The sequence below is a fragment of the Plectropomus leopardus genome, chromosome 7 (assembly GCF_008729295.1).
Source record: "Plectropomus leopardus isolate mb chromosome 7, YSFRI_Pleo_2.0, whole genome shotgun sequence".
Lineage (NCBI taxonomy): Eukaryota > Metazoa > Chordata > Actinopteri > Perciformes > Serranidae > Plectropomus > Plectropomus leopardus.
In genome coordinates, this window is record NC_056469.1 from 24,986,888 (window position 1) to 25,008,882 (window position 21,995).

General features: G+C 40.9%; 3 protein-coding genes across 4 annotated transcripts; all 3 read left to right on the forward strand.

Annotated features, from left to right (window-relative positions):
• Nucleotides 1–792: 792 nt before the first annotated feature.
• nat14 (N-acetyltransferase 14 (GCN5-related, putative)) lies at nt 793–5,289 on the forward strand. The gene is made up of 4 exons (XM_042490448.1): nt 793–924; nt 1,584–1,732; nt 2,597–2,902; nt 3,566–5,289. The coding sequence occupies exons 2-4, from the start codon at nt 1,652–1,654 to the stop codon at nt 4,004–4,006; spliced, it is 828 nt and encodes a 275-aa protein (XP_042346382.1). The 5' UTR covers nt 793–924; nt 1,584–1,651; the 3' UTR covers nt 4,007–5,289.
• A 3,329-nt stretch (nt 5,290–8,618) lies between these two features.
• On the forward strand, nt 8,619–11,181 carry aicda (activation-induced cytidine deaminase). Its single transcript, XM_042490942.1, has 5 exons — nt 8,619–8,680; nt 10,052–10,217; nt 10,291–10,573; nt 10,764–10,879; nt 10,968–11,181. The coding sequence occupies exons 1-5, from the start codon at nt 8,661–8,663 to the stop codon at nt 11,016–11,018; spliced, it is 636 nt and encodes a 211-aa protein (XP_042346876.1). The 5' UTR covers nt 8,619–8,660; the 3' UTR covers nt 11,019–11,181.
• Nucleotides 11,182–12,107: 926 nt separating this feature from the next.
• Nucleotides 12,108–21,972, forward strand: LOC121945919 (adaptin ear-binding coat-associated protein 1-like). Of its 2 annotated transcripts, none has more exons than XM_042490287.1 (7): nt 12,108–12,287; nt 14,165–14,265; nt 14,730–14,834; nt 15,062–15,143; nt 15,252–15,360; nt 15,935–16,082; nt 19,265–21,972. In XM_042490287.1, exons 1-7 carry the CDS (start codon nt 12,187–12,189, stop codon nt 19,375–19,377), a joined length of 759 nt encoding a protein of 252 aa, XP_042346221.1. In that variant the 5' UTR covers nt 12,108–12,186; the 3' UTR covers nt 19,378–21,972. The 2 variants fall into 2 exon arrangements, with proteins under 2 accessions (XP_042346221.1, XP_042346222.1); XM_042490288.1 differs by having other exon boundaries at nt 15,935–16,086; nt 19,265–19,377.
• The last annotated feature ends 23 nt before the right edge of the window (nt 21,973–21,995 follow it).

A 21,995-nucleotide genomic window follows, 5' to 3' on the forward strand; every position in this document is an offset into this window, starting at 1 on the left:
TGGGATGGTTGTTCTTCTGACTTCAGTGTGTTCATGAGCTCTTCATCTAATGACAGGGAGGCTACAAAGAAGATGTATTTTATTGCTTAGAGTGTTTAAAAAACAATCGAGAACAAAAGCATCCGATCCGCTGTGCCATGAAATATGATGAAAAAGTCACTTTTTGGATGTTGGACTTTTGGTCCAACATCCTATCAGGCCCCACAGGCTGCAAGTTGAGTGTCACTATTGTGTGTTGACTGGTAATGCATTGAGAAGAGGTTTTATGGGGGATGGGCATCACTAGCTGTCGATTGTAGAGTAAAGGGGAAATAAAACCAAAATGTAACACAAAGTGCTTCATACAATAAAACCAGAACACCCCCCCCCCCCACACACACACACACACACACACACAGAAAAAAAGCAAGATTGTAATTTATTAAATCAATTTAAATAAACCATAAGTCACCAGAGACAAGATAAAACCTGTAGATAAAAGATAAAAATAACTAAATAAAATAACTAATAATAATAATAGTTAATAACAGGTTAAATAAATAAATAAATAATGTACCCACTCACCACTAATCTACACAAAGAGTTACCAGAGTTTGACCCCGAAAAGAAAGAAAGAAAGAAAAAGAAACACACAAAGGTCATTGCATTTGCAGCGCTGTTTACGCCGGGTTTACCATTCACGTAGCCTTTGCGCAGTGCGCATTGTGTGTACGCAAACGGCGTATATCGACACATTGAAAACGTGCAGCGGGACCTAAAACAGAGTACGTTTGTGTTGAGAATCCCTCATTTGCGCAAGAAACCACTCCGGTCTGGTCATTCAGTCAAACGTGCCAACTCTGACTGCTCGGACTTCACAACAAACTGATACATGCAGACTGTTTTCAGCATTTTCAGGTTCATTTAAGCAGCGTGGCGGAGAAGGTAAGCGGAACCGGGGTTCAGAGCTGGAGCAAGAGGGGTCTGAATGTGTCAGCACTTCGTCATAACCATATAAGGATCTGAACGAGGGCTCTTTTCGACTGTACCTTTTGATGGTCGCCGTTAAACGTGCAGATGAAAGCTAGGATGGCGTGCATTGTTGAAGCACAGACTGATGGTGACACATGCATGCTACAAATCCTCCATAATCCTCATCTGTCTTTGTTGTTGGAGCTAGTGTGGGTGTAACGTTACATTGCAAAAACAGGCTCACTGAAAGCTAGTGCATTGCATAATATGAACATTTGAAATATATTGACCCATTTAAACTAGCTGTTACATGTCTGTCATAATCTAGGTAGCATATTCTGCACAATTCTGCACGCAACCACTTGTAATTCTTTCCTATTCTGTTTCTTTATGTGTCGACTTTGCAGTACTTTCTTGTATTTTTATTTTCACCTATTGTGTCTATTGTAATGCACCTGTGAGCAAATGTGTGTAAAAACATGATTCTGATTCTGAATAAGGTCTATAACAGTATCAATGTCTGCATGATTTAGTATCAAACATCCCAATGTTTGGTCATGTTAGTGTCACATGTTTTCCCAAAACAATAATCACCTTTTGTCCACATATTATTCTTTAAATGTGTGTTTTAGGGTCGCTGTGTGGATGTGTGTGGAAACATTGGTGCAGCAATCCTGCTGTTTGTGAATAAAATCCAAACATGGTGAGGCTGGAGCTGGATCAGGTGGTGATGAGGAGGATGAAGGAGGACGACATAGAGATGGTCAAAGCTCTCATTAAGGTTTGTACAGTATAAGATTTTGATTTGCCGTTGCATTATCCTTTTGCAGGCTGCGCGTATACGTATGAAAAGAAATGTGTCAGAATTAATAGTATATCAGCCCCATAATCATGAACCAATCATTTGTATAGAACCCAGGTGACCAATGAGCTCTCATGAGTAAATAAAGATAAAGACAGAAAGTCATAGTAAGGACACAGGTTTGGGTGGTGGATGGGTCAAACAAAGACAGGACTCTCCCCCTCGAGACTGGTGTTTGTGCCCTGTATGAAACCAAGTGATCTCTTGAGTTATTTTAAGGTACATTGCCACCATCTGTCTTTTCCTAAACCTATACTACGTAACCTTCTTGCCTATACCAACCCTATGTAACTGTAATTAAAATATTTGACATGATGATGCCCAACCATGGCCTCATTAAAATGTAACAAAAGGTTTGTTTAACCCTTGGAAAACCTGGGCAAACACGGCACTGAGCTGAAGTAATGACCCAGAAATAAGTAAAAAGTACAATAAAATGACCTAAAAGTTATTAACCCCCCCCAAACAAACAAACAGGACGTGAAAATAAACAAACAGGTAAATGATCTGAGAAAATTTCCTGAAAATAATAATTATTCTGCAAAATAATTTTAATTATATAATTAGATAATTAGAAATATACTTGTCAGGTTGCTCACTGCCTTCATTCCAGTGTTTTCGAAATAAATCAAACCAATTTGCTCATGGTTCTAATTCATTAGATTTCATACAAACTGTTGTTTGTGCATTTTCATAAGATATCATGAGAACTGTTGTGTAACAATACATTTCCTTCTGATGACTGATTTTTCTTCTTTTTTTTTTTTACTTGCATCTCTCCAGGAGGGCTGCGAGGGCACAGAGAACCGTCTCATCCTACACATCCTCACTCGTCCACTCTGCCTCTTCGTCCTGGCTATCTTCTCCTCAATCTTGCGCTGCCTTGTTCATTCCTTCATCCTGGCCCTTGCTATTCCTGTCTTCCTGCTAATTATCTTTCTCAAGATCACCATGCCGCGATCTACGGGGGTTCTGGGCAGCAGCCGCCCCTACTGGGACTATGTGGGAAGCAGCTACAGAGGGACAGAGGACGAGACGCTACAGAATCCCTACTGTAGGATCAGTGGCAAGACACCAGGGACTAAAAAGGTTAGTGTGCTGGTTTAAAGTAAAGTTTTCATTTCATTTTAGTGGTTTGAATTTGAATTTATTAGCACAAGATGTGATAGAAACAAAGAATTGTGCAGGAGGGGTTAAGAATAGACGTCGACTGATATTGTTTTTTCAGGGCTGATACCGATTATTAATAGTAGGCATTATATATGCATTTACAATGAAAATTTAAATATTTCTGTCAAAATTTAGAATTTGGTATATAACAAACTTCACCACAAAGCTTTGCTTAAATGCCTTTAGCAAATGTTTAATCAAAACTGAAATGTTCAACATCATATACAGCAACTTTTTTTTATGAAGCCAAGTGAAAATTTAAATTTAAAAAATGAATAGATAAAAGTAGCTCCCTGAGGTTTTACAAAGTAGAAGTTCCTCCCATGCTGACTCTTTCTGCACTTTTTAATTAATTAATTTCACAATGATCATTAAAATATAGTAATGATACAGATAATCAGCAAAATGAGAAATATTGGCCCCAGTAATTGGTCAGGCCTATAATCTGTAAACCTCTAGTTAAGAAACCTGAAGGGGTTTATAGTAAAAACCTCCGCTCTACAGTCTATACAACTTCTAATGGAAATTCTCTCCTTAATCAATCAAATGCTGCAGCCAAATAATCTTCTGTCTCTTATGTAGCCAAGGCGCAGAATCACACCCAAAGACAAAGATTTGTCAACAGAGAGCATCACCCCAGAGAGAGAGCAGGAGGCAGGTCAGGTCTGGGTGGCGGACTGCGAAGGTGAGATCATCGGCTGCATCTTCAAGGAAAGCCAGAAGCGAGCGGGCATCAGGAGGATCTGCAGGTTGGTGACGGGCTGCTGGTACCGCAGGGAGGGTCTGGGCCGGCTGCTGGTTCAGAGTCTGGAGCACAGAGAGAGGGAGGCCGGCGCACACAGGGTGTACGCTCATGTCCCCTACCCCTCCAAGGTGGGGGAGGCCTTCTTCAGGAAGCTGGGCTTTCAGCAGTTTGGGGAGGAGACTAATGAAGAAGAAAATGATGAAGAGAGTAAGCTGGAGAGTCCAGAGAGAGGATTTCTGGGATACCCCCTCACTAAAGTGTTTTACAAAGACCTGTGATGAGTGATAATGGACTCTTGGAGGGAAACGGCTAAAGGTGAAGAAGCCATAACATAAAAAGTGCAAACTGTGGATCTCTGCTGAATGTGAAAGTTTCATTGCTGCAGTATGTTTGGATATTTGCTGAAGCTGATAATTTATTGAATATTTATTGATGCCAGTATTTATTTACTGTATGTGTTTCTCTTCTGTTTGTTTTAAAGCTGGGGTAGGCAGTTCGATTTTGGCATCACTGGGCAAAATGTACTAATCACTAGACTTCTGCCCCTGCTATTGGCTCTGTTTTTAGGCTTTAAAAATCTAGCCCATTTTGGGAGAATTTGGCCAATTTGGCTGTTCTGCAAATGCAGATGTCCATGCACAGCCCTTAATCCTGCAGAGAAAGTTACCTTTTCAGCATTGACAACAACTGCCTACACTGCAAAGCAACCAAAAAACGAATGCAGACTTTGCAAAAAGAGAGTCTCAAAGAGAATCTGACGATAAACAAAATAAAATACATTTAAACATCAGCAAAGCATTTCAGAGGAAATGTTGGTAATAGTTTTGCTTTTTACCAACTGGAGCTAAAGACTCATAACTGCTGCCTCATGCTTACAGTTATGTAATGAACTTTAGCGAGAGCCTCAAAGCAAAGTGAAAGTGTGTTTGCAGCTATCGACCACCTCGCCAGGAGGAGACCAGGCAGCAGTGGACGTAGTAACACGAATCCAGTTTGTGCAAAACGCAGCTCCGGCGTACCAGGAAGCCCAGACTAGCTGCAGGATCAGCAAACTTTCTGTTGCTGCTTTAACACAATTAAGCATGGTTCTGCCACTGGCCGACAGCCTGCTGGGACCCCTGGCACAGGGGGGGTTTGCACTAGCTGAATCTGACCGCTACAGCCGCCGATCGGAGCTCCGTCACTTTCCTCCTGGAGAAGCAGTCCACAGCGGCGATGAGGAGAAACTGTGGGGGTGTCATACTAGCTAAATTTGTCTCATTTTTGGTCTGATAAACCGAGCAGGAGAGCGGGGCAAGGAGGGGCTGAACCAATGAGCTTCACTCAACTGAACAATGGAATTAGATTAAATAAATGAATGCATGGAAACATGGGGTTGCTGTTTGAAGCATGCACATTTGCTGGCGACAGAGGTAGCTGCAGGTATAGCTGCAGCTTTTTTTTTTTCTGCCTATCCTGATTTCTGCCTACCCCTGCTTTAAGAGCACAATTTCTCCATCCTCTCATATGATTGTTTATTATTTAATAATTCAAACATGAAATAATGGAGCCACAGCCATGCTGTTCCCATCATCATTTATAATAAAATATTTATATAAAATGAGTTTCCTTACCATCTGTTTTTTTTTTCTTTTTTTCACCAACATAGTAATGTGTGTGTGTTTGTGTGTGTGTGTTTGTGTGTGAGACGGAGACAGATCGCACACATTTTTTTGTGTGTGAAACCATACAGTTGTGTAGGAGGATGTACTACAGTTACCGTATAGGAAGTGTTTGTGGTTTAGGTGAATCTGCAGACTTTATCTTCTTTTATCTTTATGCGCTCTTCGCTGTCGTTTCTCACCATCTCAAACAGCACTTGGGTCCATGAGTCTGCAGAAACAGTGCTCCTTTCTTTCTTCAGCTTTCTTTACTTTGGCTCTCTATTTTGTATTAATAATGATGGCAATGATAGAATGTGTTGGTTATTAACTAAATATTTTAGGGATTCACTTTGGACTGTGATAACCTCATTAACCATTTGAAACCTGGAGCAACATCACTTATCTTGCGCTATCTTCAGATGCCTTTCCCAAATGTTTAAACCTTTGAACACAGACCAAATTGGATCAATGTCTTTGAAAAAACATGGGAAAAAAGACAATTTAAAAGAGATTAGTAGATTTAGAAAATTATTGTTAAAAAGCCAGGGAAAGAAACTAGGAATAAGAGAAAAAAGTTAAGGAAAAATTATATTTAGATCATAATTGCATATTTAAAATTATGGTACAAAATTATTTAATTTTTTAAGCACCTCCTCCATGTAATTTCCTTATTTCTTTAACTTTTTTAAAAACAAATTTTCAGGGAATCTTCTTGTACTTTTCACTAATTTTGGGGGTAGTTTCTTTTGTTGCTCATTTCTCTCTTCCAATGTTTTTGAAATAAATCAAACCTATTTGTTCAGGTTTCAAAGTTTTAACTGATTAGTTAAAAATAAACTCATTTATAATGAAAGTAACTGTTAAAAGTTAATCAAAATGACACACATATAATCAGTTTGGATATTAGTGTTTTAAAGCTCATTTGCACTGCTGATTTCAAACACAGCACCTTAAGAACAGTATATACCTTTACTGTATCTGACTCAGCGTGTGTGTGGTTTGCAGGTGACTGGCAGTTTATGTGACTAAGTAGAGAAATGCACACAGCCCCAGTCTGAGGCTAACCTTTATATGGTTAGCAGCCCTCACGCTCGCATCGTGCATCTACCTCCTGCTAACCTCAGGCGATGTCAGTATAGCATCAACGTGCCACAGATAAACACCACAGGATGTTTGTTCAGAGTTAACGTGTGGGGGAAGGAGGCATATCTCACCTGATGTGAAGACAAATATAGGCCTTACTGCAAACTCGACCATGCAAGCTGTAGTGGAAAATCACCGTCCTTTAATTAACTTTGATGAAAAAGCCGAGACACCCAGTAACATAACAGTGTTGTGACATGCATGAGTAAGTGTGTGGTCGGGTCATTTTCAGCATGTGAAAGCTGTATTTTTACTTGTGCCACTTCTTGGTCATCGTCAGGTTTGTTTCTTCATGACTGTCAGAGAGCAGACACCTGCTAGCTGGGCCTCTACCCGCCCGATCTGTAGCTATTATTATTGTCAGGAAACAGATGTGAGTTCACACACTGGAAAGAAAGTCTGTTTGTGACTGTGGTCATGTGTGTCTGCACGGTATGGCTGTGTGTGAGTGTTTGTGTGTGCGCGTGTGCAGGGTGTGGGCGGGTGGGTTTTGGAAAGTATGACTTGGCATTTCCTACACCCGGTTTCTGCCCCTGACTATGGGTTAAATGCACAGCCGTGTCTGGCCATACTGTACTACTCCACCACACACACACACATCAGAGGAGTGGTAGTGCACGAGAGCGTTCATGTGTGACTGTGAGATGACCTTGGTCAACTGTGGTCAAACCCAGAGAGCTGGGTGGGAAGTGGTTACATACAGTTTGGCATTTGATCAGCCTCTTGAAGTCGGGAAAAGACACATGCACACAAGATCAAATGTGCAGAGGCATTAGGCTGAGTGCACCGTCAGAGTAATGCAATATGATGTGAGGTCGCTCCGAGCATGCAGACACACATTCACATGAATCACTTTAAAATTTGGGGCACCACACAATCATAGGATGAATTAGATAAATTTGTTCCAGATGATGTATAACATATAGACTGTGTTAATGACATGCTCATACAGATGGCTAGCACACACACACACGCACACACACGCACACACATATGCACACACAGATGAGCTCCAAAAACAGCCACCCTGGGAAACGGTGAATTCCCCAAACCGCAGAGTGCATGAGAGGGTGAGGGGAGTCATGGGAAAGCAGGATGCCTGCATGCAGTGCCACTGAGTGAGCAGAGCAAAAACAGACAGAGCAAAGAAAAGACTCGAGCAAAATAATACACATCCTGATTTGGCGAGGACGGATGACAGCGTCTGATGCTTCAAAGGCTCATGAGTGAGATTTATCCGCACACTGTGGTCGGTCAGCTGGCCCGCCGCTCTAGCAAAGACGTAGGGTGAGGGAGGTCGATTACAGTTCTGCTCCCAGCCTGACACAGTTTGGGAAAACCCAGATCAGACGGAGTAGGTGTCAGGGCCTCCGAGGTCTGGGAACGCCTAAAGCTCCACCAAATCTTGGGGCCCTGAGGAGGTGGTGGGACTAGCTAGGTGGAAAGGCTGAATAGCAGGAGGGGTCGGTGGTGATCCCTCTGTGGATCAAGGTGAGAAGGTATCTGGAAGTTTTTACTTAATGATCTGGGAAAACGACAGGAGGGGCCCAACTGGATGAGTCTCAAGTGTTTGGAAAGTTCCAGCCAGTTGGCTCAGCTTACTGACGTCTGTGAAAAACTCCAAAGGTTACAAATCACGTCAAACACTCCTCCTCTCGTGTGTGGTCACCCGGATTATTTTGTAAAAATCTGTGTTGAGTAATCTGCCTCCCCAATAACATTACTTTATTGCCTTGTAAAGAGGCAATAAAAAAAAGAATGGTTTTGCTTCAGTCATTGTGTGAACTAATGTTAAAATGTTAAAAACACATGAAACCCATGATGCCCTTTAAAAGAGGTTTGCAAATGTGTAATTTATTTATAGCTTTAATTGTCTTCTCAGCAAGACAATTCATCCTTTTCTTTCATATCACGCCCCCTGAACACACTTTGAAAAATCTTTTTGACCAACCAGAGGCTGCCTCTCTGATGTATGCAGGATGTTTATGTTTAGAGGTATATGCTCTCAGTTCCCCTCCCTGAACGCCCCCCCCCCCCCCCCCCAACAACACACACACACATACACACACACACTTTCACTCTTTCTCATTTACCTCCATTAAATGCCCACGCCCGCTGAGTGACAAAGCAAAGCGCGTCTTTCAAAATGATTACAAAGCTAGACAGGTGAGCAAAATCGATCCATTCTATTTATATGATGCATATGTCTTTCTATTTGACATTTGTTTGCACAGAATACACATGCATGCTATTAAATGAAAGAAGTAGATTTAAAAAAAAATTATACTTTGGAACCCTAATAAAACATTCTTGAATGTAATTATTTTCCAATAACAATGGCAGTTTACAACCTTTGAGCATTATCAACGAAAGTTTCAGTATTAATTAGTGACTGTCCTGGTTTCGCTAAAAGTTGTGAAAGTGAGATTGTGAAGTGAATGTTAGTCATCTTCTGACTGTCCGTTACTTGCATTTGGTTAACCACAAATTTTTCATTAATTGTGCTACCTTATTAGCATTCATACTTGACTTCATATGTGAGACATCTGACTAATAATAAGTTAAAATCGTCATTTTAAAGAGTTTCCGAGAGGATTATTCTTGAACCTTCCTGGCATCAAATTACTGAATACTATTGAAATTATCTGTCACCAAAGATGTTGGTTTACAGAACAGCAACACTTTTGAGAATTGTATCATCATTGATTAATTCAGAGCACCACTTCTTTTTTTTTAATGTATCTGGTCTTTAAACAAATATTTTTAATGATCCAGTGTGTAGGATTTAGGGGATATATTGGCATAATTGTAATTTAATATAATAATTATGTTTTATTTTGTGTATAATAAATTGAAATAGGAATCACTGTGTTTTTGTTACCTTAGACTGAGCTGTTTCTATCTACATACAGAGCGGGTCCTTGTTTATAGAGATGTTGCACTGCCATGTTTCTACAGTAGCCCAGAACGGACAAACCAAACACTGGCTCCAGTCCTGACCAATCACTTTTTCGTGTAAGCCACCATAGTTAGCAGCCCCTCGGATGACGAGCAGCTTTAGAAACACACTTGTTTTATTTAATGTGAAACTGCTTAATTTAGTATTTTTACTGTTATGGAAGAGACCGCGGCAGATAATTTGGCTCCTGGTAAAACCTCTTGAATATCTTGAATTTTAAGTTAAGAGAGAAAACAAATGAGCACCCATTAGCAAGTGCTGGGCTAGTAACACAGGAAAAATCCAGAGTTTTTTTAGAATGCAAAATTGCTTTATTCAGTACTTTTTTTTTTTAGTCAATTTTTATTACCTGGTCTGTTTATTTTGGAGTGGAATAGACCTTTGCGGATAATTCAGCTCTTGGAAAATAACCTCCTGAACAATAACAACTAAAGAAATGTTAAGTTTCAGCTGGTTGCAGTCCTCACCACTAGATACCACTAAATCCCCCTAAATCTTACATACTGCACCTTTAAAAATATGCAGTTCCCACCTGTTATTCACTAATAAAAGGGGCACCTTTTCTCGCTTTGTTTTAGTATACTTTTGCCCCGCAAAAAGTTCCTCTACCATTATAAGAACGTGCGCTGGGCAAGAGGCCGCCATGAGACATACCTGTGCTTTGTAGTGAAGAGGCGACTGGGGCCGGACTCCTTATCATTTGACTTTGGATATCTACGCAACCGCAACGGCTGCCATGTAGAAGTAAGTACTGTGGGTCAAGATGGAGGGAATCAAAGGTATCAGATTGTATCTAATTTTCTCTGTTCTCCTACAGCTGCTGTTCCTGCGCCAACTGGGAGCCTTGTGTCCTGGTTTGTGGGGGTGCGGAGGTGATGGAGATAGGAGGCTCAGTTACTCCATCACCTGGTTCTGCTCCTGGTCTCCCTGCGCCAACTGCTCCTTCAGACTGACCCAGTTCCTCAACCGAACGCCCAACCTTCGCCTCAGGATCTTCGTCTCTCGTCTTTACTTCTGTGACATGGAGGACAGCCGTGAAAGAGAGGGCCTGAGGATGCTGAAAAAAGCTGGCGTGCGGATCACAGTCATGAGTTACAAAGGTGGAGGAAGCATGAATTGGTGTATATTTGGTAGAGGTATAAAAAGAGAGCAGATGTGTATATAATTCTAGAGCCAGAAGCTAATGGAAGGTTAAGCGAGCCAAATTCCACCGAAAGGCCATTGTTTTCCTTATCATGGTTGCTCTCTGGATGTCAACAACAATGATTACTTTTTTCCCTCTCGCTTCAGACTTCTTCTATTGCTGGCAGACCTTTGTGGCTCGTAAGCAGAGCAACTTCAAAGCCTGGGAGGAGCTGCACCAAAACTCTGTTCGGCTTGCCAGAAAACTCAGCCGCATCCTTCAGGTAAAAGATTTACCACACTGCATGTTTTTCTTCAACCGGAACGATTAGGTCAAACCAATACTGATAGCCCTCTGTCTCTCTTTCTTAGCCCTGTGAAACAGAAGACTTGAGAGATGCCTTCAAGCTTCTTGGACTGTGACCTCCTCTGGTGTTGCTATTGGGTTTATCATTAAGTCTATAAAGAAAAAGACATGTTGCATTGGTCCTTCACTACAACTGCTAAACTGAGAATGTAAAAAGCTAAGAAAAAATTGCTTTGAAGTTGTTGCAAGGCTTGTAACGTTAAAAAGCTGCTGCTTGCTGTTTCTGTAGCAATATGGCTGTGTGAAATAAAACTATATTCAATGAGAAGCTGTGATTTACTGATGTTAACTTACGTAGGATAGCCTGGCTCACATTAGCTTTTCAAAAATGATTGTAGAAATATTTAGCTAACTTACAGTAGTAATATTTGAATAGCAGTGATACTAATCTTGCTGCTCTTACGGCAAATCTGGTCCTAGATACGGTGCCGAGTGACTTGCCAACCATTTTCTAATTCACGATGAAAATGAGGTGATTCACACTGGGAATTTTTTTTGTACTTTTTACATACATAAAGCGCCAGAGTGCTTAAACAGAATCAAAATAGAGCTTGTTTATCAAAAAAAGTGCCGGAAGAGGATCCCCTCAACCCCCACCAGAGGTCCTACCTGAGACCCTTATGTCCAAAAATTTGAAAACTTCCTAAAATCATAGAAACTTTCTCAGAAACTTCCTAAATCCTATCTCCTAAAATCCTTGAAATGTCTTAATCCTAAAAATGTCCTAAAATTCAAAAACACCCTAAAATCCTACAAACATGTATGGGCATTTTGGGTATCCTTGCTTTGGTGACAATAACCTCTCAAAGTAAGAATTTTTCGTGGGCTAAATATGCCTTTGTTTGGCATTAGTGGGGCAGGTGGAGCATTTTGGGGGGCACTGGCCCCCCTTGCCCATGCCTATAACCGGCCTTGACGCCCCAGTTTTGTAATGAGGGTTTTCTGTACATTTTTATCTACTGAGCCCAAACCAAAATTACAAAAGTGATCTCACTTGAGTGACTGTCTTTGAAAGGCACGAGTAAACCAACCTTTGTGTGTGAAATAGGTGGAATGCCCCTTTAAGAGCATCACCGATAGCAGCAGCGAGTCTGTGCTGTCAGTTTGTGCGCACATACACTGTCTATTACGGTCACGTCACGCAGCCGTTAACGCCGCACGGCCACCGCTCACCGTCACCACCACCGCCGGCGTGCTCCGTACACCGACCGAGAACAAGTCAAGATGGCGACCGAGGGTCAGTCCGAGTACGAGTCGGTCCTCTGTGTCAAACCTGATGTCAACGTTTACCGAATCCCACCGAGAGCATCCAACCGGGCTGTCAGGTGAGCGGAGGGGGGCAGCGGCCTGACAGGAGAGCCTCCTGACACAGCATCCGCGAGCTGCAGCTGGTAGGAGCCGTTGCCTCGGCGACCTACCTACCGAGCTCATCCCCGTAATCACGCAGGCTCGAGTAACGGCTGTGTTTTGCTGTTTTTACGGTTTATTTACAAGGTCATCGCGGAAAATACGTTACTAACGGCTGGTGTTTGTACCTGAGGTGGACCGGCGACATCCCTGTTAGCGTCCGTGTGTTTATATGCTGTGGTTCAGTCATTCAAAGGATCATTAAAGCTGCCTAAAAGTGATTTTTTGGGGGGATAATTAGCTCCGTATTTGTACTTATTTTGTCCCTGAGATTCCTGTTTTACTTGTCTGACCTTTGAGTAGTAGGCAGTGTGGCAGAGCAGCATCCATGGAGCTGTAAACAACTCAAGGACACTTCAGCATGGGTGATGACGAGGGGCTGTAATCCCACTGAAACACTGTGTTGTCCAGGCAGACATTTTTTATATGTTGTTTTAAGTGACCAAGTAGGAAAGCTGTTGTGTTGTCAGAAAGGTTGACATTGAATTGTTTACCCATTTCTCATTGGCTGGTGTTCCAGCTGCATGTATGAGTGGACATCACACCAACCAAACAGTAGCACAGGCCTGAGTCCCATGAGACACATGATTGGTTAACCAGTGACCATATGTATAGTGAGTAAGGATGGTGATGTAATATTTCAGCCTCAGGTCTGATGTCTTAGTCACATTCAGTTCACATAGAAAACAGCTAAAATAAATCTGCAGTGTCCCTGAGTGTCAGGCGAATCATAACACCGAAACACAAATCTCCTGTCAGCATCACTTCGCCTACATCAGTGATACTTAACTTATTGCCCGCGGGCCAAATCTGGCCACTGATATGGTGCCTGGTCGGCCCCCCAGCTGTTTTCTAATTCACAATAAAAATAAAATGATTAATACTGGGTGTTTTTTTTGTAATTTTAGTATATATAAGGTGCCAGAGTTTGTAAAACTGCATCAAAAAAGAGCTTGTTTATCAAAAGTGTCAGTGGAGGATTGATCCCCGGCAACCCCCGACAGAGGTTCTTGCAAACCCCTAATGTCCTAAAATGCCAGAAATGTCCTCAAATCCTAGAGACTTCCTAAAATGCTATGTCCTGAAATTCTATAAATGTCCTAAAATCTGTAAAACATCTTAAAATTTTAGAAATGGCATAAAATACCAGAAATATCTTAAAATCCCAGACACATCCTGAAATTCTACAATTGTCAGAAAATCTTAGACGTGTCCTAAAATCCTGTAAAAGTCCTAAAATCCAAGAAATTCCCTAAAATCCTAGAAATGTGCAAAAATCCTAGAAATGCTCTAAAATTTCCTAATATACTAGAGATCTCCTAAAACCCCAGAAATTTCCTTGAAATTTACTTAAATATTAAAAATGTCCTAAAATCCGAGAAATGTCCCTAAATCTAAGAAATGTCCTAAAATCCTAGAAACGTCCTAAAATCCTAGAAATGTGCAAAAATCCTAGAAACTTCCGAAAATCCTTTGAATGTCCTACAAATGTCCTAAAATCCTTAAAAAGTCCTATAATCCTAGAAATGCTCTAAAATTTCATAAAACCCCAGAAACTTCCTAGAAATGTCCTTAAATCTAAGAAATGTCCTAAAATCCTAGAAACTCCCTAAAATCCCAGAAATGTCCTAAAATCCTAGAAACGTTCTAAAATCTGAGAAATGTCCTAAAATCCCAGGAACATGTATGAGGCTGCTGGGACTGGCCCCTGGCCTCCTGTCATTTTGCAAAAGGGGGACCCTAAGCAAAGCGAGTTGAGTCTCCTTGACCTGCCCTGTGTGTGGTTGTGTCCCAGGGCGGCCGACTGGAAGCTGGATGCCCCCGACTGGACGGGACGCATGCGTGTGACGGCCCGGGGCAAAGTGGCCTACGTGAAGCTGGAAGACAAAATCTCTGGTGAGGGAGAAGCAGACAGAGCAGTGCCATTGTTTACTGGCACTGTCGCTGTTGTAAATCATTTCACTGTGTTTTCGCCATCCCCCCTCTCTGTTACTCATCTGTTCCAAAGTGACCCAGCCCTCATGCAAGCATGCAGTTTATTTTGAAGCAAACAGCCTGATAATCTCTTTATGTTTGTGTCAGTGCATTTCAGGTAATGACATGCTTGTTGTCCTTAGATTATTTTATATTTAGCCCCATTTTTTGATATAATCTGAACAGTAAAGGTTGGATCCATCATGTTATGCATCAGTCAAACTTTTATTTTCTGGCTTTATTTTGAAATCTGAGTGTTTCTGAGTTAAGTTTTGGCTCAGTATATGAGAAATATGTTGGGTTTTTATTTCATGTCTCTTCATGATCCAAATTGTCACTGATTGCCAAATCGATTTTGGACACATTTTCTTTGTTGTTACCTTCAGGGGAGCTGTTTGCACAGGCACCAGTGGAAGAGTACCCTGGCATCACAGTGGAAACAGTTAGTGACTCAAGCCGTTACTTTGTGCTCCGCATCCAGGACGACAACGGTGGGTAAACTGTTTGTTGCTAAGCTATAAATATTTTGTAAATGTTCTCATAATTTAGAACATGTTTGAGCAGGATGATCCAGAGCAGAGAATCACTATTGAAAGTGTTTAGTGTGGTGCACAGATTATTGTGGGGAAACTGTCAGATTTAGGGTGTTTTTGTGAATATTACCTTACAAATCTCTTTCTAAACTCTACCCCTTGCTTGCTGTGTTTGCTCCTCTCAGGCCGGAGTGCATTCATAGGAATTGGCTTTGGAGACCGAGGCGATGCCTTTGACTTCAATGTTGCACTTCAGGACCACTTCAAGTATGCAGCTGCTTCATAGTCTGTCATGAATCATAACTTATTCAGTAATTAATTTATTGATTCTTAATGATATTTTCCATCTCTGTCTCCCTCCCTCATCTACTCCAGGTGGGTGAAACAGGAAAATGAATTGAAGATGCAGGCGCAGGCTCCAGACAACACCCCTAAACTGGATCTGGGCTTCAAAGAAGGACAGACCATTACTCTCAATATTGGGGTAACTTTTGTTTTCAATCAATTTAAGTGTTATAATACTTTAGAAGTGTGTCAAGTCAATTGAATATAGCGCTGATTGTCTGGAAAGAATAATTTTTTCGATGACTGAATGCATACTAGTGCTTATACTTATCTGTATTTGTAAAACATCAAGAAGCCCGTGACAAATGAACATTTTTATAACAGCCAAAATAAACATTTAACGGTTATAGCCATACATTTGAATCATCAGTGACCCGGCAATACTGTGAGCAAAACAAAAGTCCCAAAGTCCCTCTTAAAGGTCCTGCTGTCCATATCTGTCCATATAACATTTCCCTTTCTTTTTAAATACATCCCAGAGAGGTGGAGATAAACCAAAGTAAAATACAATAAACTTCTGCAGGAATTGCACTGTGCATCAAAAACTTTTGACATTTGGAGATTTGGGCAAACACGACATGGGACCAGCAAAATAACCCATTTTCATTCTCTTTGATGTGTTTTCTTGACAAGAAATCTGTGTAATCTTGTGTAAACCCACACACACATTCCTAACTGATAATTCACCCCATTCCTTATTGTTCCTTTTCCAGCAATCAAAAAAGAGGGACAGGTCTCGCCCGCAGAGTTCAGGGGGCCTTGGACTTCTTCCACCTCCTCCTGGGGGCAAGATAGCCCCGCCTCCTTCATCCAGATCGACCAATCATAACACACAACCACCTGCAGGAGGAAGTGACACTGGTAGGTACATTTAAAACGGATTGTTAAATCAGATTACAAATACTGGAAAAAGATGTTTTGTCATTGTGTTTATGTTGAGATCACAAAATGTTTACCCATGATCATGAGACAACAAAATTTATAGCTTAGCATTGAACTCACCACTGGTACTGTAGAGACCGCTGAATCCATTCTCAACTCAGTCTCAACACCAAATGACTTCGTAAGTGTCTTGACTGTTGCAGAGAAATGTCCATTGTTGGAATAATAACATTACAGTGTTGCTAGAGTTGTGGCGCGCTCATGTGGTCCTGATTGTTTGGTGTGAGTTTGTCATCATAATTTAGTCTTAGCTGTCTTAAGTCAGGTTTTTTCTCATCTTTACATTCCAGAAAAAAAATCCAACATGTTTAATATTATCGCAAGTTTTCAGTCTTGGTTTCTGCGAATCATGAAAGATAGGGGTGTGCTTTCTCCAGCACCAAACAAGAAGCAGGAAGATAGTTAACAGGGAGGGGACTCCCGGGAGGAACAGGAGCCTAAACACTGGAAGCACAGGAGGAGAAACTGAGTCCTTTTAATTCGGCATGTATTTGATCCATCAACGGGGACGAAGAGAAAAAACTTAATTTTGAAATGATATTTTTCTCATTCCAACGTTCTCCTACTAAAATACCACAGCTAACCAATGAAGGCAAATTGAGGCGACAAAATCTAAAATGTAAAGTTTGTACACAGATACAGTTTTTCTTCATTGGTTATATTGATGCTGAATTGAAAAGTATACAGTTTGACATATGACACCTTTTGTCTTGTGTTTCTAGAGTTACGTGTTTTTGCAGACATGTAGAGAATTGTTAGTGTGTCACATTTCCTAAAGGGAGTTTGGTGTAATATTTTCCACCTGGAGCAGGATGGAAAAAATATCCTCAAAAGGAATCTGGTTGTAGTCTTGCAAATAGTGATCCCGCAAGATCCCCAGTCTTTGCAAAACCTTATAAACTGTGACTAAAAACTCGCATTGTCTTTAGATATGAGAGGGTGACAGATTTTAGTCTTTTCAACATCTCTTAGTGTAGGGTATGAGTTAATTGTCAAAATCAACTTTTTGGAAATTAAGGTCAACATTTAACATTATAATTCCAATAATCTATCGTAATGCAGCTTTACTTCCATGTTCATACTGCAGGTTGGTCAAGATAGGTGCATTTACAGTGTGGTGTAGAGTGTAACCTCTGATTAAAAGTTCATGTAAATGTTCAAAATAAAGCAAAGGAAATTTATTTCGTTGCTGAAAGCTTGTATTTCCAGTGGGGACTGTTGTAAAGCTGTTTCCAGTGGAGCACTTGTATCCACAGTCTTTACAGTGAAAGTGGTGAGTGCAATGTTATGCTGACCTATGGGATAGCCAAAACTATGACAGAAAGACTCCAGTTGTAAAATGCTAGAAGTTTCCTTTAAAAAATATTGTTGCTCTTGTCCTGTCTGGCCCTCTGTAGAGTGAATTCTTTGGCACTGTAAATCACACGTTTTATCTTACAGAACTGAAATAGTTTTCCACGCAGCCCTCGTGGTGTCTAGTCATGCACTAAGTTTCGGTTTCGCATGCTGAGGTTTAGAGATGCCAGTCTTTGAGATTTCTGCAGCCAATCTGAATACAGTGGAGACGATGTTAGTGCTCAGAGTATTTTAAGAAAATCAATTTGTCTCTCTAGAAATGATGTCATGACATCTCAGCATAATCCACAGACCTCACTGTGAACAGTTTTCATTGAAACCACTCTCTGCCAAATAAGTACTCCTTTAGATACCTGTCAGTAATTAATTATGTGAGTTATCCAGAGTAAATGGGAGACTGTTTTTGTTATTTCTGAGTGTCTGTTGTAACATTTCAATACTTGAAGCAGCACAGATGAAAACCCATACATCTTCGTTGTGTTCGGGTGATAGCATAAGTGTCAGAGGCTGATATTTCAAAAGCTCAGCAAATAATACTGAAACTATGTGATGGACTAGATACTGCTCGAGTATGTGGGAAAGTACTTGTGTTCATTTGTAATTTGGGTGAACTTACCAGTTCATACTGGGTGAAATTACTTGTAAAATAGAAATGTTTTGTGCCGTAAGTGTCTGAATAGATCCAAAATAAGTTGCTAAATAGAGTTGAGCTGGTGTAAAAATGTTCAAACTGGTTTGATATTAAGCCAAACACTGGACCAGTATTCCATATTTTACCATTAGGTATCAAACTTGACTCAGCAGCTGCTTCTGAGGGGAACATTATGTGTCCAAACAGCATATGAGCATCAGACTGTTGCGCCCAATCGCAGAAAATAGGGGCTGTCTTTCCACGTGGAATCCCGTAAATATGCACTTAAGTTACATTATGTAAACACGTACCTATTAGCTGTGCCCTCGAGATGAGACTGGAGGCGTCCCCTCTTAAAAGATGGGTGAGTGGCATACTTGCTATCTTCCTACATTTGTACTTTTATTGTGATATTTACTGGAAATAACATGCAGTATAGCCAGCAGCAAGTAGGTTGTTTTGAAGGATTGTCATCTATCAGAAACTCCTCATCTGTTGTGGTGCTTTCAAAGTGAGCATCAGGAATAAATACAAACAGGGTGCCTGACAAAAGTTCGGCTGTGTCGCTCTGCAGCCAGTTAGGACACCTCTTTTGTGGGCCTCAGATCTAAAATGTTGCAATTTTTCTGCAAGGGTTTTTTTGAGAGATCAAATCTGCCATGTCTCCTCTCGCTACCGTAATGAACGCATGGATGTTCTAGTAAACATACACAATGTATGCCACTCGTCCCAACCCACCTCCTCTGCAATTTCATCGTCTTCATGTCGCCAGTGCTCAGCTCATCAGACTCTAGTGGCTCTGTTAGTCGGTTTATAAACAAAGGAAATATTATGTCAATTACGTTGTCATGTTATAATTACCAATGCAATATTAGTTGGATTTAGTGCCGTTATACCGTCTGCACAGGTTGCTGATTGACAGAATGTGTCATAATGTGTCAGTTTAGCCTGTTTGCATGAATTCAAACAGGTTAAAACTCGAACACTGGAGCCGACCAGCAAAACCCAACTCCGTTGCTAAATCCTTAGACTGATGAGAAGCATCACATCAGAAATCTGCATTTTTGTTATTTTTTCCAGAGTTGCATTATTCTTTTTCCCTTTTAACCACCAGGTTGTTTGCTAGACCTGGACACCAGTAACTCCAACTCAGCACCTCCGTCCAACCCCACCACCACAGCCAGCTCCGACCTGTGGGGAGACTTTGACTCTGTATCCCCAAAGTGAGGAGGAATACGTTTAGTTTTTCTCCCTCTTATCTTTCTGTAAATTAACGCAGCAGTTTTTGCAACTTTTGTTTTCCCCCGTTATGGGGACCCGTATCTCTCCCTGCCAAGCAGGGTAACCCCCTGTACTAGTTTGTTTTTATTTTAGCTCAGTCCCTCATGCCTTTAGCCAGACATACATTCAGATCAGTCTAGTCTTAATTAGAAATATTTAAAAATATCCACATCCTCCTCCCTCTCTCCTTCTGTATATTCCTTTTAGCTCTCTAGTTTCCATCCTCTCCCCTTTTGTCTCCTCCTGTCAATGTTTTGTTTGTTAATTTCTATCATAGAGTCTACATAATGGGAATATGATCACGGGAGACATAATCAGAAACATCTCATGATGAAATCTAATTAAATATAATAATGAATGAATTTCTTGTACAGAGAATATTTATTTTAAATGTATATATTGTCGGTAGTTTGCAATTATTGTAATTGGTGTCGTCACCTGTATGCTCTGTATCTTATTTTATCTCCAAGTCCCCAGCAGAGGGACTGATTATATGCACTGACTGGCAGTCTAGTCTGTCTATGTAGTTAGTGATGCATAAAGTCTGCATTTAACACAGGGATTGTTCAAATATTAAGTGAAGTTTACCACAATGATTTTACTTGAAAGAAGCTTATTTACAGACTAGCTGTGCTATCTAGCGCGCTCTAGTGGCTCCACAGCGTCATTTTGAGAGGAGATGTCGGCTCAAGCTGCAGCTGTTGTACACATATTTCACCGGGGATGGGTCCTTGGCACTGTGTGCATTGTTTGAACTGTAACACACTACAAAGAGACAGGGAAGTAGGAATGTTTGATGCGATAGGGTGTTAGCGAAAGAAAGAGAAGCATCAAGCGCTTTTATCTTTGCCTCAAGGGGAAACAGAGATGATTTAGTCCGTGTTATGTCATCTCCACTCAGCCCAGCTGTTAAAGCTGCGACTGGTGAGTCATGTAGGTCACGACCTCTCTCCTCCTCAATGAATAGGTCTGTGTTTCTGCACTGCCCCGTCAGTCTGGAGAGCTTCACCTCCTTAATTCTTTATGAGACGGTGGTCAGACCTCGACCGCAGCGTGTTGTACTGTATAAACTGAGTTTTAACTGTGAACTTCAATTCCACGTCAAAGGGATAGTTAGGATTTTTTTAAAATGGGGTTGTATGGGGTACTTTTCTGTAGTCACCGTATTACATACAGAAGATGTCAGCCGGTATGCCCCCAGTTTGGAGAAGCAGGCTGGAGTCCGACACAGACGCTAATGTACTGCTGTGGATGGGGTGCAGCGACAATGTATTTAAGCCACCTAAATAAAGTCCCACCCTGAAAATATCAATGTCAGTTTAAGTCTATGTTATACTGGAAGTGTTTTCACCCCTTTACCTCTCTGTCAGTCAGCCCATTCTGACAGTAAAGCTGTTGCAGCTTCAGTTCCTCATCTATTAATTAATTAATGAATTTGTGTTACTGTGGGACGTAGGTGAATCCAAACTAACCCTTTCAGACATCAAAGTCACACTAAAACACAAACTAAAGTGACTGATTAAGGCAGCGATAGAGCAGCAACTCCTGTGTTCAGTGATGATAAAACAACGTTTTTCTCAGTGGAGTCTGGCTTTGAAGAGAGCGATGTAACTGCCTCATTTTCCTGTTGGAAATCACTGTCTGACATTAAGGTAAAGCAGTAAAAAAGTTACTCTCAATATAGCATACGACTAAGCAAACATTGGTCTTTTTTGGTGACTAAACTATGTTTTGTTGCTGACCAGTCCACAGTAGTAGTTTGCTTAGCTTTCAGGTCAGACAGGTCAGATCTTTTCTAAATTAGGGTAAAGCCGACTGACTTCTACTGTCTGTAATGTACCGTCTCTTGATCAGGGTTCCCACGGTCATTGGAAACATAAAAAGGTTACAGTCACCTTTCTCAGGCCTGGAAAAGTCATGGAATTTTGAGAAAAAAAAAAAGAAATTTTGTAGTATGTACTGAAATTGTTACAATAATCTTCCGTGGATAACCTTTCATGAAATGTAACACGACAGCAAATTTGCTTTTTGTAGCTGCTGACGCAAAGTAGCTCAAGTATGTGTGGATGTGTGACGTTTCGTTTACCATCATGTAGGTTTCTTCATTCTCTGTTCATGTATGCCAGCTAACTTAAGTTATGTTTCAAAATCGTGTCCATGAAAATGTATGTATAGTCCATACAACCCCACTTAGAAAAAAACCAGCTGAACTATCCCTTTCAGCTGTGATGTCCTTAATGGTGTTCTGATGCGGACGAAATGTGGGACCAAGCTTGTCTGTGTTGGATGCAGTGTTTTGTTGTGATGTTGTCATGTAGAGAGAGATGTTGCACTGATATCACATGCACATGTGTTGTGACAGATGACAGTAGTGTGATGACTGGAATGCAGAGACTGTGCGTGAGTGTAAAGCCCTAAACAATGTTTGTCAGTGTGTGTTTAAATTATATGCATCTCTCCCAAATGTTACTTGTTATTCAAACTGTACTGTATATGTGTATGGAAATGTATATGCAAAGAAAAACATAAGATTTCACTCAGTGACCATGACTTTGTTGTTGTTT

Bases quoted from the DNA above. Each gene is read 5' to 3' on its own strand.
- LOC121945919 (XM_042490287.1), top strand. From the start codon at position 12,187: ATGGCGACCGAGGGTCAGTCCGAGTACGAGTCGGTCCTCTGTGTCAAA. The intron at 14,835-15,061 runs GTGGGTAAACTG...TGCTCCTCTCAG, and splicing joins CCGCATCCAGGACGACAACG to GCCGGAGTGCATTCATAGGA. The intron at 15,144-15,251 runs GTATGCAGCTGC...CATCTACTCCAG, and splicing joins GCACTTCAGGACCACTTCAA to GTGGGTGAAACAGGAAAATG.
- aicda (XM_042490942.1), top strand. From the start codon at position 8,661: ATGATTACAAAGCTAGACAG. The intron at 8,681-10,051 runs GTGAGCAAAATC...GCTTTGTTTTAG, and splicing joins ATGATTACAAAGCTAGACAG to TATACTTTTGCCCCGCAAAA. The intron at 10,218-10,290 runs GTAAGTACTGTG...GTTCTCCTACAG, and splicing joins GCAACGGCTGCCATGTAGAA to CTGCTGTTCCTGCGCCAACT.
- nat14 (XM_042490448.1), top strand. From the start codon at position 1,652: ATGGTGAGGCTGGAGCTGGATCAGGTGGTGATGAGGAGGATGAAGGAG. The intron at 1,733-2,596 runs GTTTGTACAGTA...GCATCTCTCCAG, and splicing joins TGGTCAAAGCTCTCATTAAG to GAGGGCTGCGAGGGCACAGA. The intron at 2,903-3,565 runs GTTAGTGTGCTG...TCTCTTATGTAG, and splicing joins AGACACCAGGGACTAAAAAG to CCAAGGCGCAGAATCACACC.